The sequence below is a fragment of the Rhipicephalus microplus genome, chromosome 3, assembly GCF_043290135.1.
Source record: "Rhipicephalus microplus isolate Deutch F79 chromosome 3, USDA_Rmic, whole genome shotgun sequence".
NCBI lineage: Eukaryota > Metazoa > Arthropoda > Arachnida > Ixodida > Ixodidae > Rhipicephalus > Rhipicephalus microplus.
Genome location: NC_134702.1, coordinates 156,123,787 through 156,141,013, shown reverse-complemented (window position 1 = coordinate 156,141,013; position 17,227 = coordinate 156,123,787). Strand labels below are relative to the sequence as shown.

At 42.8% G+C, this 17,227-nt stretch overlaps 1 protein-coding gene across 1 annotated transcript; it reads left to right on the top strand.

Moving 5' to 3' along the window:
* Window positions 1–1,099: 1,099 nt before the first annotated feature.
* Window positions 1,100–11,449, top strand: LOC142803026 (uncharacterized). Its single transcript, XM_075888126.1, has 5 exons — window positions 1,100–2,330; window positions 3,554–3,691; window positions 7,232–7,351; window positions 9,001–9,261; window positions 11,442–11,449. The coding sequence occupies exons 1-5, from the start codon at window positions 1,100–1,102 to the stop codon at window positions 11,447–11,449; spliced, it is 1,758 nt and encodes a 585-aa protein (XP_075744241.1).
* The last annotated feature ends 5,778 nt before the right edge of the window (window positions 11,450–17,227 follow it).

The following is a 17,227-nucleotide window of genomic DNA, read 5'->3' as shown; positions in this document are numbered from 1 at the left end:
TTTTAGATGATTATGTAACCACTTATGTTCATAGAGTATCCCAAGCAGTGTTGGAATAAAACGAAAACAAAACAAAAAACACTATTCTGACCTGAATGAAAAGTAACCGGTACGTTCTTTATTTATTTCACTCCGTAGGGAAAACAAAATATTGTTTTTTTTGTTTTTTTCATGTTTACGAGAAAGCTTGGCGATCCGGAACAATTAACGTCAGTAGACCAGCGTGTATCTCAGGCAGGTATTGCTAATTCATTATTGAAAAAAATTTAATGCTCTAACTTCAAGAATCACTGGTTTGCGTTATTTTGTTATGAATCGATAATACAATTACTTTCGCTTGCCCCGCCGCGGTGGTCCAGTGGCTAAGGTACTCGGCTGCTGACCCGCAGGTCGCGGGTTCGATTCCCGGCTGCGGCGGCTGCATTTCCGATGGAGGCGGAAATGTTGTAGGCCCGTGAACTCAGATTTGGGTGCAAGTTAAAGACCCCAGGTGGTCAAAATTTCCGGAGCCCTCCCCTACAGCGTCTCTCATAATCATATGGTGGTTTTGGGACGTTAAACCCCACAAATCAATCAATTACTTTCGCTTCTCTAAACAGCATGGGCGAAAAAACTTTTCGTTACGGTATACACTCTGAACCAAGTTTGTGTTCACCATAAATTTTCCTCCATGTTCATTCAACAATCTATCCAGGTGGTTTGTTCATTTACATTTCTCCATGCTGTTGTAGCACCATAATGCACATACTATAGTTGTGAAACTCCCCCATATATCAAAACTCAAACACGACATTGACCCCCAACACTAGGAATTAACAGATTATCGCGTCACCTGTTAACAAAAAAATCTGCTATTAAACGCATAATTTGATAGTGTAAAGTGGTTTTCAGAATTTCAAGTAAGGCGGAGGTCAGCTAGCCACTAAAAAAATTGGGCCGACTGCGTGTCCGGATTTTTGAACGCAGTTTTGCAACACATATAAAGAGCTACATGCATTTCGTTAGCTTGGAAGTTGGAATAATAGGTTTAGTTCTCAACAAACGCGGAGACACTTGAAGCCGTACCACCTATTTATGTTGAGTGCAGCCGCGGAAAGCTATGTCGCAAACTCGCCCCATAAAGCGGCGCAAGGTGTACCTGGATCGCGACCAGTTCTTTGAGGTGCCGGCGTCAAGCTTTTACAAGCGAGTGAGGGACCACGCCGTAGCAACATCAAATGGTGCTAGCACAAGTCGCTGCGATGAAGACGACGACTCGGTAGACGCAATGGCGTCTAGTATTGTGCATAGTGGCCACGATGGTGGCGGAGATGTGCCCGATTCCAGCGTACACAGTGATGACAATTGTGGCAGTGACAGCAGTGCGTACTCTACTAATGATGAAGGGCACGTATACTGCAGTTTCGTGGATGACGACGGGGAGGACAGACCGGAGGATGATCAGGATTTTTTGCCTCAAGTTTCCGGCTTCAGCCAGGAAACCTTGCCTGGCTCCCAAGTAACCAAAGCTGGTGCAATTGCAGCGGTCATGGCATATGCTGTTTCCCACGGACTGACTTGGACAGCACTCGGCGACCTGACTAAGCTCATCAACTTTCTCTTTGGTGCCACTGTTTTACCGCGGAGTGATTACATGTTCCGGAAATTGTGGATGAGAGAGACAGAAGAAGTTTTGCAATACTTCTACGTCTGCGAAACATGCAGCAATGAGATGACAACAGAAGGCAAGGTGGCAAAGTGCGCTCTTTGCCAGCGCACTGAAAGCCTTCAGTCATTAAAAGAGCGAGGCTCTTTTTTCATAATCCTCGATCTGCACATGCAGCTCAGCTCTCTGCTCGAAAAAACAAAATCAGAGTTGGAAACAAATTTGGCAAAAGCGCGACAACCTCAGACAACAATAACTGACATCACAAATGCTCAGTGTTATCATGACCTACAAAAAGCAAGACACGTGGGGAATGATGATTTGACCTTGACCATTAACACTGATGATAGCCCAGTGTTTAAATCATCCAAAACATCTGTGTGGCCCCTACGATTCATTGTTAATGAGCTTCCACCACACCTGCGGCTGAATCATCCAGTCCTTGCAGGACTGTGGTTTGGGAAGACTCATCCAAATATACAACTTTTTCTCGACAAGTTTGTCCGTGGAGTGAACAGTGCCAAGCCAGTCCAGTGGGTTCATAACAACAAGGTTCACTTGTCACGTCCTTTTGTGTTGTGCTGCTCTGTGGACGCGCCTGCGAGGGCAGCTGTTCAAAAGATGGTGCCCTTCAACAGATACTTTGGATGCCCATGGTGCCTTATTAGGGGTGAACATGTCGAAGGTGAGCACTGTATCGATTACTTCGTCTTATGTAGAACTAACTGAGCAAAAAAAGTTTGGTGGAGGTGAAAAAATGGTAGAAGCCTGTGTACTGTGCGATGTTAGTACACTATACAGAACACCAGATACTCAAAAATTTCTGAAGCTTTCCACTAGGACGTCCCTCATGATGTAGTGGTTTTGGAACCTTGAATTCCAGATATTATTTTTACTGAGGGAAAAAATAAACTCTTTGTTGGGGGGTGAAACCAACAGATAATGAAGCAAAAGAAGGTATATGGGATTATCCTGTTTTGGGGGACTCAGTTATAGTAACTACTATATAAATGCGAAGAGGTCGAAAACGCAACTTGCAGCTAATAGGGACCAAACCTACAACCTTCAGCTACTGCGCCTGATGCTGTCACGTCACTGTGTCACTTACAGTGGTGGTCGTCATCCCATCCACTCTATTGGGCATTTCCTTGGATGTAATCGTGGGAGGGTAGCAAGCACTGCTCGTAGCCTTGACAGCAGGTGACCTTTTCTTGTCAGCGGCCATCACGTGTCATCTGATCTTTTTCCAAATTCGCAGTTAGCCTGTCATACTGTCTGGAGGCATCAAGTCTGCCCGAACTATACCCCTAGCTGTGAATGAAAGAAGGAAAGGAAGTGGAATTCAACTAGGGTTTCTTAACAGACAATAAAGCTGATGAAAGAGAATTGGCCCGTGATAAATTCCACTTTTGTTCATTCGGAATCAACGTCTTGGGTGAGTAGACTACATGCCTTCTGGCAGTACACAATGTATTGTTGGTCAGCGGCCAGTTTGTAATAAAATCATGCATTACATGGCACCAGCGGACAAAGAAGAGCACATGTCATGGTTACACGCAGGGCTGGCTATTACTTGCATAGTTACATGAAAGAAAATACCCAATAGAGTGAACAGGAAGATGACCACCACTGTATCACATTTGGTGCAGCATACAGTGCAGTATCCGTAGGTTGTAGGTTCAGTACCTACCAGCAGCAAGTTGTCGTTTCATACAAATGAATTTCACATTTATATCATAATCACCACATTACAGTTAACGACAAATAATCACCCTAAACTTTTAGTGGTCTCACTACCTATTTATTTCATAACAAAGACATTGAGCCCTTGATCAATTCCTTTTTTTTATTGTTTTGGAAAGCTTGTTGACTTATCTGATGTTCCTCTTCATGTTTATTATTTTATAGGGAGCATGAGATACGTGACAAACGAGCCTCCTGAATTGAGGACAACTGAGATTCTCAAGAGAGATATGAAGCTGGCGCTTCATTACAAAGACATAATCAACGGTGTGAAGGGACCATCCGCATTGCTCAATTTGAAAGGTAATGAAAGGCTCAGTGTGAATTGTTTCTATGCTTAGCTACCGAACTGTCACATTTTGAAAAACAAAACAAAAACTTGTTGAAAAAAAATATGTTGGAAATAAATATATCTCTGTTTGCACCCAAATATGACCAGGATAGGTCCTTTTAAAGAGTACTGACATGAATTAAAAAAAAATTCTGCTTTTCGCTCTGATGAAAGCTCCAGTGTCGAGAACCCAGAAAAGAGCGTTATGGTGCCTAGGGAATCCATTGCATATATTTTTAATACTGCTTCCTTTACACCAGCAGTTTTGGTTTGGAGAGGACAGTTTCATAGTGGTGTGTAAAGTGTGCCCATGACGTCACGGGCAGGTTTCAACCCACAAAATATGCACCTGCTGTCCTGTGATGCCAGTCAAACGTCGTTCATGATTAGTGCACTGTCGTGCAATGCCTGTGACAGTGATTCCTCTGATTTAGACTGCATGCAGGAACCAGATTTCGCAAACCAAGTTAGCTGGCTTGAAACGTCATAGGACTGTTCATGTAGTGAAGCTGCCTTGCAAATGCTGGGAGACGAAAGCTTCAAAAATCAAACTTAAATAACTATACATGTTTTCCGGCTGCAGTGCGTGGAGAGCATTCACAATACATACCAAGGAAGCCAAAAGCGTCCGTGTTACTGCACTTCAAAATTGTGTCACTACTCCTTTATGCGAGCACTAAAAGCCATATAATTACAGTGGAGAAATCGTGTCCCCTGTCACTGTTGCAGCCTGGGATGGTGGTGTTACACTACGACAATTATTACCATTTTGTTCACATTCGCTAACACTTGCTTTGGTTCCTACATCATGGAGCACAGAGTATGGTGAATTTAAAATAAATAGAACTGATAAATATGCTCTTAGATTCTGTCGAATGCATATTTTTAATATACAAACCAAGAGGAAAGAAACTCCAGGAGTTTACATAATGTTTCGATTCTGTATCATGGCTTTAACATGTCAGCCTTCTTGCATGTAATCTGCTTTTATCACTTAACTTTCATTTAGGCACTCAGACTTCTTTTTATAAGTAGCACAATGTTGAAAACTTGCTTAAAGTCAACATAAAATTTGCTAATATATATGAAAGTTAATGAGTAGTCTTAGAGTGTCTCTACCTTGTTAATTGGTTGCTTGACCTTCATACCATGGCGTATCAAATTTTAAGAGTGAAATTGGCATTCCTCGTATGATGAAGAAACAAAATATTTGAGTCAAATGCAAGCATGAAAAGTACTACAGTACTAAAGACAAGATGGCCACACTGAAAGAGTTGCGAAAAATTGCATTTAAAAAAAAAGAGCATGTTAACGATAAAATTGAAAGTTTTTGAAGCGACAAAGTTGTGATAAAGCCAGAAACTGTCTGGGGGCAGTGCCTTCCCAGAAGTTCTGATGGTTGTGTAGATTTCATCAAAATGACTAGTTAAAGTGGGTGTTTTTCAATGTTTAAGCAAGCCCCCCCCTCCCCCTCCTCCTGAAAAAATGCCTGGCTGCAGGCCTGCGGCAAATACATGCCATTCTTATTGGCTCTTGTTGCAGAGGAACTTGGGAACCATGGTTGTTTTGAGAACATAGATTTTTATGGCAAGCAATAGCATTTTGTTGACCAGGGGACTCTCGACAACGTGCACCTTACAAAGTGCGACATGACATCTTCTAAAGGCAATTTTAACAAGCATACACTCTCAATTCAACTGTCAAGTAGCTGAATGTTATTTCTCAAGTTCGTGGTTTTTTAAATTCTTCAATATTAAGTCACTCCTCTTTATGTTTCATGTTCAGGGTACTTGAAATACTGGATTGGAAATGTCTGTCCAGCGGGGACAATTTTTTTATAGTGCACAAGACATCAAAAGCTGATGTTTTTTTGCTTTCTCAGGTCATGGTTATCATTAGATATTGGCGCGCCGATTTGGCGCGCCGCCAAATCCTTGCGACAACGGGCGGCAAAAACGCCGCGAGGTAAAAGGAAAAAAAAAAGAAAGCAAACATCCAAGGCTCCCGGGCGCGCGCTCTCCCCGCAGAAGCACGGCTTCGCAGACGAACCTCCTCACCCCACATCGGCGGCCCAGTAAGGCCGCGATCTTTCTAGAACAAAGGAGGCGTGGTCATACCGAGTTGACTCACCCGCCGGAGAGGGCATTCCAACCGTCTCGCCCTCTTCCCAGCCTTCGCTGCGTATCGCGCCGACGAAAGGACGAGAAATTTCTGGAAAGCGGCGCGGAAGGTATTTAATCGAGCGGCCGAGACGAGAAAGCAGGAGGTGACGGAAGTTAACGCCAGAGCGCGTAGGAATTCCGCCGTGGAGTCGGCGAAGGTTCTGCCCGTGGTGACAGAACAGGAGGTGACGGAAGTTAACGCCAGAGCGCGTAGGAATTACGCCGAGGAGTCGGCGAAGTTTTTGGTCCGTAGGGACGGCTCGAGCTACAGGCAAGAGCGTGGGTTTACCGCTATCGAGCGAAGACGCGGGCAACAGCTGCGTGTGTGAAGCCGACGGATTTCCGGCGAAGAAGTTTGAAGCTTGGAGAGTGGCCTATTGAAGACGGGAGTTTTCCTGGAAGAGAAACTCCGGCGAGGTTTCCTGGAAGAGAAACTTCGAGAGCTGCGGAACGACAACAACGCTGGACTTTGAGTGAGTGATTCTCGGAAGAGTATCATTCGGACTTTTGTTCCAAGGACTTTGGACTGAATAGGTTTTCTATCTCTTTAGTCCTTAAGTGTCTTGGTTGTTCAATGCATGCGACTGCATTATAGTGCGTATCGTCGTCTGTGTCCGTTGTTTTGAGTGTGGCCGATTGTGTTGTGTAGTACGTTGATTGATTGGTTTGATTGGTGACATATTGTATGCAACTATTGTGGAGTGTGCATTTCTGTGTTTTGTTTTCGATCTGCCATTATTGAGAATATAATTTGTTTGTTTATCAACTCTCGGCTCTGACTTGTTCTTTGGGCCACGACCGGCGTCCGCTGGCGCACCAAAAAGGACCACTTCAAAATTGTCCACGCTTTCGTGGTGCGGTTCGGGGGGCCGATACTTCGGCTCTTCGAATTAGCCCGGCGATCGCCTCCCTAATAACGGGACAGGTGTGACACCAGGGGACTCTCGACAACGTGCACCTTACAAAGTGCGACATGACATCTTCTAAAGGCAATTTTAACAAGCATACACTCTCAATTCAACTGTCAAGTAGCTGAATGTTATTTCTCAAGTTCGTGGTTTTTTAAATTCTTCAATATTAAGTCACTCCTCTTTATGTTTCATGTTCAGGGTACTTGAAATACTGGATTGGAAATGTCTGTCCAGCGGGGACAATTTTTTTATAGTGCACAAGACATCAAAAGCTGATGTTTTTTTGCTTTCTCAGGTCATGGTTATCATTAGATATTCCACCAACTTAACGACTACTCGACTTTTATTATTTTTTTATCTTTATTATACTGTCCATGTTTTTTTGTTGTTGTTGATTCTGTTGTTAATTGGATTAGGTCGCACAATTTCTTTTTTCTAGGCTTGGACCTCGTGAATGGTCAGAGTGTGGAGTACATGCATTGTGTTCTTCAAGGTGTTGCCAAACAGCTGACAGAGACCATCCTGTCTTCTTCAAACTCCCATGAGCGCTTCTATGTTGGTAATGTAGCATAATGAAGCAATATTTTTATCTAGCACTTTCAAGTACTTTGTTTCTGTTTGCTCATTCATTCAGGGGCCGTGTGGAAATCTGACTACATTGCTTGCAGTGCAACATCACTGCCAAAATTTCAGACCTTTTTATAGTAGTCATGAAAAATGTGCAGTATGCAGTGATTACTTGTGGACAAAACAGGACACTGCTACAAAGGCATGTAACACTGAAGTTCCAATTTGTTGGGCACCGCTGCATCTTACCCACAGCTATTCAGAAATACCTTTGTCTCAGTGCCCAAATGAACCATGAGGAGGATGCAAGGAACTCTGCATACTATTATTATTATTATTATATCATTGAAAAATTGGTATATTCTACACAAAGCAAACTCTTGAAATTAGAATAAAGACACTAGCATTGAATAAACAAAAAGAAAAATGAGGTATTGTACTCACTAAAACTTATGTACTGAAGAATCGGTGCATATATATATGGGAGTAAGGTCAAGAACTCAAATACACATAACCCATAATGAGGTGATAATTAAAGTGACTGACGATAATTGTGTATTGGATCTTCTTATCTAGTAGTTTTAGAGGTGACATGTGCAATTCTCACCCCTTTAGCTGCTAACCAGAGCCTTTTATGGTTGTGCTAAAGGATGGGGATATCACTAAAGGGAGGGTTGCTACTATTCACACATGATGTGATGAAGTTGCTTCCTGCTCTAGATTGCAACAAATAAACATACTGTGTAAGTGGATCGTTAGTACAGCACCCTCTCTGGCCTATGCATACCCAGCCCTGTACACTGTTCAACAGTATATCAATAAGAATATTCCTGCCCCTTAATTTGAGTATCCATAACACTAAGGGTGGTGTATAAATTAAGCATGGGTAAATTTTTCATATGTACCTAATTTATTAAAGTTCTTGCCTTTGAAAGTACTCTGTGCTCTTTGAGAAAACCGCAGCGCATTATAACACACACACAACAAAGTTGTCTAATCCATGAATCCATGGAGAAAAAGAAGCCATGAGTGGTTTCCAACAAACCAAGATATTGTCAGTAATTTTTTTTGCGATTCCCAGTCCACATTGTTCTTTCTGCCCTGTATACTTTTTTTACATGAAACCATGAAGTGTTACATTGCTGTCTTGCCAGTACAATCACATGTATTTCAGCACAGTGTTATAATCTTGGGACATGACTTTTTACGGGCTTGTGGCACAGGGGCGTCATTTTGAGAGCTCTGCAGCAGTCTTTCAGCATGCTTTCCTTTACAGTTGAACCTTGGATAAGATGCCGCTAAATGGTCCAAATGGGGTGGAAGCACCCAGAATTGTGACTTGTTTTTTTATTGTAACACACAATGCGGTGATGTAGTTAAAAACTTGATTCACAGAGAAAGTTCACATCCAGCCATCTGCTACAATCTATTACAGTAGTATTACATGAAATCATGCTCACAATTAACCTTGATGTCAAGCTGGTATGCGCTGTCTACTTCAATGTAAGCACAATGTCTAGTCACATTTGGCAAATGCAGCTGCAGACAGGTAAATAGTAAATTAGTTCTTTGCTACGACATGGTGTTCTGTCATTGTTTTTTTTTGGTTGGTTATTTACACCACTACATTTCTGTTTACAGGTGCACCTTCAGTTTTGGCCAAGCTAGAGTCACGTCTGCTTGCCATAAAGCCCCCACACTGCGTGACCAGGCTGCCACGACCACTGAAAGATCGTGGCCACTGGAAGGCATCTGAGTGGAGGCAATGGATATTATTCTATGCACTCCCTTGCCTTCACGGTATCCTGCAGCCTGAATATTGGAGGCACTTGTCACAGTTCTCAGAAGCAATCCACATCCTTCTTCGTGAGAAATTAGACCCTTGTGACATCAATAAAGCAGGTGATTTTCATTTGACTCTAACATTTGTAAATATCGCATTTACTTGATTATAGCTGGGGTGTTATCCTGTATGCAGTCTGTGATAGAATGCAATGGAAGGTCACAAGAGGGGGGGGGGCAAATAGCCAACATGCGAAGGGCGAACCGAGCACCCTGAAAGAACACAATGACATCTTGGTCATCTGCTAAGAGAATGCAGACATGTACTGAATGCATGAATATACTGGAATTGTCTTGTCTTGAATATACTAGAATCATCAATACTGGAGGGCATCGTTTTTCAAGGCTGGAAGCTGAATAGTATGCTGACTTTAAAAATTTATTTTTGTTACTGGTTGATAAATTGCTATGTGCTTTCACAATCTCACGACACATTCGCTGGGAGCACCGCCGCATGAATCATTAGCGCAGCACTGGAGTAAGCTAGACTAAAAGCTACCTAATTTGATTCTGTGGCCCAAGTGCTCATGTTTAAATCTAATCTAAATCATTCATAGATCATTCTGTGCCAATTCTTTGCCAACATAATTGATAGCACTACTTCTTTCAATGTTGTGACGTCAGATCATTGTAGCCTCGACCAATCCCCTGTGGCGCGATGTTTGCTCCCTCATGTCCTCTCATAGCATTTTATTCTGTTCTATCACAAATTTTGTGCAAGATAGCTCTCTTGATATCTTATAGTGTACTCTTGAACTTTGACAAAGTCGAGTTATAAAAAGCCTCGAGTAGGCAAAAATGTAGTGTTTTAACTTTGCGAACTACAGGCTTTTTGAGCCTATCTACTTATCTATCTAGCCACCTATGTCTGGGTTCTGTTGCGATCGCCTCTTTAACTTGTTGTAGACCAAAGTTGGTATGGGTGGGTAAGAGAGTCTGAGAACTGCCTGGTGATTGCATGAATATCATTAATATGTTGCCGCGTACATCTTCAAACTCTTTCCTCTAGTCGCGTGTAGCTCATACCTTGTTTTGTTTTGCTGTTTGGATGTTGAAATCCACACTGCCTCGGCTAGTCCTTATCAATAAGCTTTCCAGCAAAAAAAAAATAGTAATGCTAAATGGTACTCAAAAATGAAGTCAGCAAAAAAAATCATAATAGCACACTGAAACCAGTTGAAAAATCATGCCAATGTATAGTTTGCTTGCAGCAGTTCACACTCTCATAAAATGTTCACATGCCCACCTTCCTGTTTTTACTCTCAGTATATGCACTAGCATGTCATTTTATGTATGTCAACTTCTGGCTGTGTATCACAGGTGCTTATCCAGCCCGGTCTCTACTAAGAAGTCTGTCAGGAATATGTTCGCCTTTTTTCTTTAATGTGAGGGGCCGGCTGTCCAAACTTGCTAGTTTTTTCTTTACTTTTTTCTTTCATTCGCATACTTTATGCACTTCAAAAGAATATGGCAAAGATTTTCTTCTGCATGAACACAATGGCATTCCGGTGAGTTAGTTTGATGTATTTTGTGCAGGAAGCTGTGTATCCTACTTCCAATCAAATTCTATGGAATTATGTCTCTAAATGTCGTGGGAGATCTGTCCCTATTGAAAACTTTCTGTGCGGTTCAACTTCATAAAGTACTGATTCCTTTGATTTAGGGCTCACAAACCACTCGTTTATAGAACAATGATTAGATCCTTGCATTATAAAATGTCGAATGTCCATTCCAGACATAGGAATTGCTCGATCTCGTTTTTCGTTCAATGCTTTTTTTGGCAAGGCTGTCTGCCTCTTCATTTCCCTTTATTCCTACCTGTATACCGTGGGCCACGGTATGCAGGTATAGCCCACAGGTGTTGACAGTTTTATATTTACCCAGGATTGGTAAGAAAAGATATTAGTAACTTAAATGTGAGAGTGTCAGAATAAACTGATATCGGCTACGTTGAACCGTTGAATGTAAAGATTAAAAAAAATCAGGATCTCAACAGGAATCAAACCAAAGCATTCTGCAAGGCACTCTAGTATGCTACCACGAAGCTACATCAGTTGTTGATACTACATTAGGAAAAAACACTATGCAGGCACAAGTTCGGTGCAACTTCAATTGTGAGTGCAGTGCTGGTTATATAGTTTTCTAACAAAGCAATAAACATCACATATGTAAACCTATGAGACAGACATCATGTCCGGTTAATGTCACTTGTGGTTTCCGTGTTTGTTTCTCTTTTATAGCAATCTAATAAGCATTACATTTGTATTGCTATGATTCAGCTAGCTATATTCAAGTATTGCTCTACCCCGGGGGAGCATGCCAACGAATCCAACGAAAGTTACGTGTGATATTCAGATTGTGACACCATAAAGCACACTTTGTTTTGATGATACCAATTCCTCTGTCACGTGAGTGCTGACGTTATGACGGACCCTAAGTTACTCAGTGTATTCACCAGTAGACAGCAATGTAGGTACCGTATTTTCCGGTGTATAAGACGCGTTTTTTTTCCAAAATTTTCGGAGGTGCGTCTTATACAACGGTGCGTCTTATACGCACTTTTTTTTGGTAGTTTTTTGGGAGAAACTCGTGTTGATGCTCATTAGTCTTTTTTTTAAACCACTGGAGCAGTCCAATGCGAATTATGCATCATAATTATAATAACGAACACTCAACGTGCCGGTACTACAGTTTTAAAACAAAACCAAAGTACATAAAACGAAAAAATTTAAAAAAGTATGTCGTCGTGCGAGTTCTCAGCTCACTGAAGCTGCGCGAGTTTCGGAGGCTGTACTCAGTGAGTGAAATCGGCGTAAGACGGCAATAGGTGCGCGACGGGTTCGGCGGTTTGGTTCGGATTCGGCCGCTACTGCCGCTACCACCGCTACGCTGTCGTTCAGCGAGTTGGACTAGTCGCCATTTGCAACTTCATTCGTTCGGTTGGTCCGCGCCTTTGTTACCTTCACCTGCAGCATGCTGGCTAAACGGAAAAGTTACACGGCGAAGTTTAAGCTTGCTGCTGTGAAGTATGCAGAGGACTACGGAAACCGGGCAGCGGGCCGTCATTTCGACGTCACGGAGAAGATGGTCCGCACATGGCGACAGTCGACTGCTAAGCTTCAGGCCATGAAGAGTGACAAGAAAGCTGACCGCGGCAAGAAAGCACGATGGCCAGACCTTGAGGGACGTCTGCACTCATGGATACTGGAGCAGCGTGCCCAAAGTAGGGCGATGTCAACGGTGCAGCTGCGTCTCAAAGCGCAGGCACTAGCTAAGGAGGTGGGCGCCGTTGATTTTGTTGGCGGGCCGTCCTGGTGCTCCAGATTTATGCGCCGCAAAGCGCTGGCGATGAGGGCCCACACAAGCATGTGCCAGAATCTGCCAGCAGATTTCAAGGACAAGCTTGAAAGATTCCAGGCTTTCGTTAAGAAAGCCATTGAAGACGATGGCATCGGCAACAGCCATATAATAAACATGGACGAGGTGCCACTTACGTTTGACATCCCAATGGAAAGGAGTGTGGCACCGAAAGGTGACAAGTCTGTCACCATCAAAACTACCGGCCACGAAAAAGCGCACTTTACGGTTGTGCTGGCATGTTGCGCCGACGAGCAAAAACTTCCGCCAATGATTATATTCAAGCGGAAGACGATGCCGAAAGAGTCTTTCCCGCCTGGTGTCGTCATAGAAACGAACGTGAAAGGCTGGATGGACGAAGAGATGATGGGCAAGTGGCTTGAAAAATGCTTTTCTAAGCGACCGGACGGTTTCTTTTATGCGAAGAAGGGCCTCCTGGTATTGGATAGCATGCGGGCGCATATAACGGAGCTCACTTTGAAGCGCATCAAGGCAAAAAACTGCACCGCTGTGGTTATCCCAGGCGGGATGACAAAAATGCTTCAGCCGTTGGACATCTCGGTGAACCGCAGTTTCAAGGCTATTCTGCGGCGCCTGTGGGAGTCATGGATGTCCGACGGCGAGCATAGCTATACCGCAACTGGACGCATGAAGCGTGCTTCGTTTTGCGAGGTCGCAAAGTGGGTGCGCGAAGCCTGGTGTGCGGTGTCACAGGCCACCGTAACTGCGGGGTTCCGCAAGGCAGGCCTGCTAGCATCCTCAGCCCCTGGCCTCGACGACGACGACAGCAGCAGCAGCAGCGATTCCGAAGAGGAAACAGAGGAAGTCCCAGCGTCACTGCCGCCAGAGCTCGCTGAACTATTCTAAAGCGCGTCGGAGGACGAGGACTTTGAGGGCTTTGAGGAAAAAAATGTTTTCCTGCAGTCGTGCGGAACGTTTCAGTGGGTGCGCATTATTTTTTCTCACAAGTTCGGTGTAGTATAAGTTTTCTTACGGACTGGCGCTCAGAAACGTAAGTACGGCATTTTACAATGCTCGCTCAACTGCACGTTATGAAGTTTCTTTGCGGAAAGTGAGTGAATGTAGGTGCGTCTTATACACCGGTGCGTCTTATATATTAATTTTTGCATGAAAACTTGCGAAAACTGGGGGGTGCGTCTCATACAAAGGTGCACCTTATACGCCGGAAAATACGGTAGTTGACATTTCTAATAAATGCATGATGTGCACCCAGCTAGTGCCCTTAACGTCCATCCACCTAGTAACACTTGGCTCAAAGCAAAAAAAATACAGCATAGACATTTATTTGCTTGCTAGCTGCTTTGCGTGAAACTGATTTCAATGAAAGGTGGATCTGCTGAATTTTTTGTCAGTGCCATCCTTTGTAGTTTACAGTGCAGCTTGCTGGTGTGAAGCTTTATAACTCAGATTGATTGCAAACATGTGGACTAAGGCCTATGAAACGTTTATCACAGAAGAACAATGGAGTATGCTTGTGCTTTTCCTCATGTTTGCCTCATTTCAAAATGTTTCTTTCTTTTTGAGAGACACTCCTGGGTAATTTTGTTTCTCGCTGTGAGGCACTGTACAGTACTGCATTCATGACATTCAACGTGCACGCTTTGCAGCACTTAGGAAACTGCGTTCGATCACTTGGTCCACTTTGGGCACATTCGGCCTTTGTCTTTGAGGGAGAAAATGGAGACATAGTGCGCCTAGTGTCTGCTGCCCATGGACTGCCACAGCAGATTACTGAGCGCGTCATAATGATTCAGAAGCTGCATCAACTTATGAAAAGCCCTCTCCTCTCTTCCTCCGAGAAAGAACATTGCGAAACTCTTATTGGGTATCAACCACTGAAAAGTGCACTAAATGTGTGTAATGTGACATTGCTGGGAAAAGGAAAAGAGCAAGCTCTTAATTCTCATGAGAGAGAGACACTTATGCACTCTTATGGTATCTGCATAACACAGGTCATAGAGTATGAGCGTTTCATCATGAGGAGACAAGTTTTCAACAGTACCACTTATAAGAGAGCATCAGTCGGACACCACATTTGTCAAGACAGAAAGTGGTTTTTATAAGCGTATTGAACGCATACTGTTTGTAAAAGAAGTAGACATGTGTGTTCTCTTCTGCCGGCCACTAATAATTGCTGATACAGCTGCAGTGCCTCCTCATGTGAAGGAATGCTTCCTGTCACCAGACAGAGCTTTGGAGTCGTTGTTACCAGGAGAAGTGAGTGACTGTTGTCTGTACATAAGTTTTTCGCATGAAGAGAAGACCTTTATTTGCGACCTGCCTAACAAAATTGAAAGAGACTGAAAGACTTCACATGTTTTGCACAGATGTTTAGCCTTTTGAGGAGTGAACGTTATGTCCCACAAAATTTTCTTTTCTTTGACAGTTTAAACAATAATAATTGTTCCAAATTAAGGTTCCAAAACCATAATTTCATTTTTAAAGACACTGTATAGTGAAAGGATCGGGAAATTTTGACCATCCTGTGTTCTTTATGGTGCACCTAAATCAAACTACAGGAGCCTCAAGCCCCTTTGCCTACATTGAATGCAGATGCTGTGGCCGCAATATGACCCCACGACCTGCGAATCAGTAGTCAAGCATCGTAACCACAAGACCAATGTGGCGGGTATTTTTACAGTCTTGTTATTAGTGCCAAGGTCAATCCGGTCTGTGATCGAGGAATTTAAATAGTCTTTAAATTCCAAAGCTTGGCTGCGTAGTCAGTCATGTGCAAAACAATGTAGTACAGCAAAGAGCGCAAATCATCACTAGTTTGTTGAAGATAACCGCTTGGATGGCTACTGCCTCAAGAAACGTGTGAAGTGATAAATGTGTGAAGGCTGTTTTTTTATTTGAACACCACTGGATGATGCAATCACATCATCTCGGTTCTTTGGAAAAATGATGTACCTGTGTACGAAGTTGGTGTGTTTCGATTTTTAAGTGTGTTTGTTGAACACAGCACTACTGTTAGTGTATGTTTGTGTAAAAGTTCTTGGATGTCGTCAAGGTTTCTCAGCAGTCCTCTGATGTTACATTGTAGTATTTGTGTCATTTTAAAGTTGTGTGGTACTCTGTGTACAAGTGTTGCCTTAGGTGACGGGGCCTTTTGGGTGCCCTGTAATGCAGGATTTTTCTTTTTTGGTGCGCTTCAAAGAGCTGTGTCTGTCTTTCGGCGTCTGAGGTGCCGGACGAGTGTGGCTTGTATTCATCACATCTCTGTGAAAGTGCCATCACAGGCACTTTCACAGAGGTTTCGGACCTAACCATAATTGCAGTGTTCCGTGGTCCGGCGGACTCCTAAGTCTGCTAAGCCTGTTAGGCAGAGGGCAGAGTAGCACAAGTTACTCCAGCCTTGGGCGCAGATGGCGCGAATGTGCTCCCACTGATGCGCTAGCCGCAGATGCAGTAAGATGTGGCGCGGTGCCCTGACTCGTCACATTGCTGCTGTGTTAGAAACACTGCAGCACCAGAAAAGTTGTATTTACATGGTTGGTGCAATATGGTTAAGCTCCTGCACTGTAAGAGTAATGTTACCACTATTCGAGAATGCAAGTGCTTCTCTTGTTGCGCTCTGTGTATTGTACAAAGGCAAGCCTAAATTGATTTAAACATTGCTCATGTTTCTGCAAGTGCTACCACAAAAAGAAAATGTATCCCACTGTATGACCCATGTCACAAGGTTTAATGCGTATCAATAAATTCCGTGTGTCTCATGTAACCTTACATGAGAAAGTGAAGGGGTCAGTTACCCTTTTATGGTTCGTCAAAAGAGTTTTTTCCATACATGGATCCAGAATTTTGGCCTGGGCATCGGGCTTCCATCTTAAAAGCAGGAAGGAGTGGCAATCTTCGTTCAATAGCTGTTTAATGGCTTTCTATTCACATGCTGTACGTTTAAAAGACATGCAATAATTTTTTCTGAGGATAGTGCTTACGTAGGTCTACTTTTTTTTTCAGTTGAACGGCAATCTTGCTATCTGGAATATCGGAGTTAAAAGAATGCTTCATAATCCATGTTTGTGCCTCTTTTTTTGTGATGTTGAGGTAACTTTTTCTTGCATAATGCTAGCACATATTTTAATAATTGTTGTATATACTGTAATTTTATTTGTTATACATCTTTCATTGTATGTTGTATATACAGCAATTTCATTGTTATAGAATTATATAATTATATTTTCACTTGTGCTTTCAAGGTGTGTCTAAAATGCAACATTTTGTGTAACATTGTAATGTGTGATATCGTATTTTGTTCACCATGAGAAACATTATCTCACTGCCTACTACTGTTTAAGACATTGTTTTTTATATACCTTCAATGTTCCTAATGAATTTATAACTGCCATGATGGCACAAAAAATGCTAATGAAGTTGGTCATAAAGCTGGACTATGAGGGCTAACATTGACAAGACTTCACTTAACAGGTGAATATTACAAAAGGGAACACATCTTTCTCTTAAATCGTGCCTAGAACTGCAAGAGTTTGTGAGCTGTGACAGAGTTTGAGTGAAATACAGAAATATAAAGCTATTAAACTGCTCCATTATCCAAGTTTGATGATGATGAGTAGTTTTTAGTGGCGCAAGGGCCAATGGATGGCCAAAGAGCGCCATTTCAATTGACTACAGATATGAACAATGA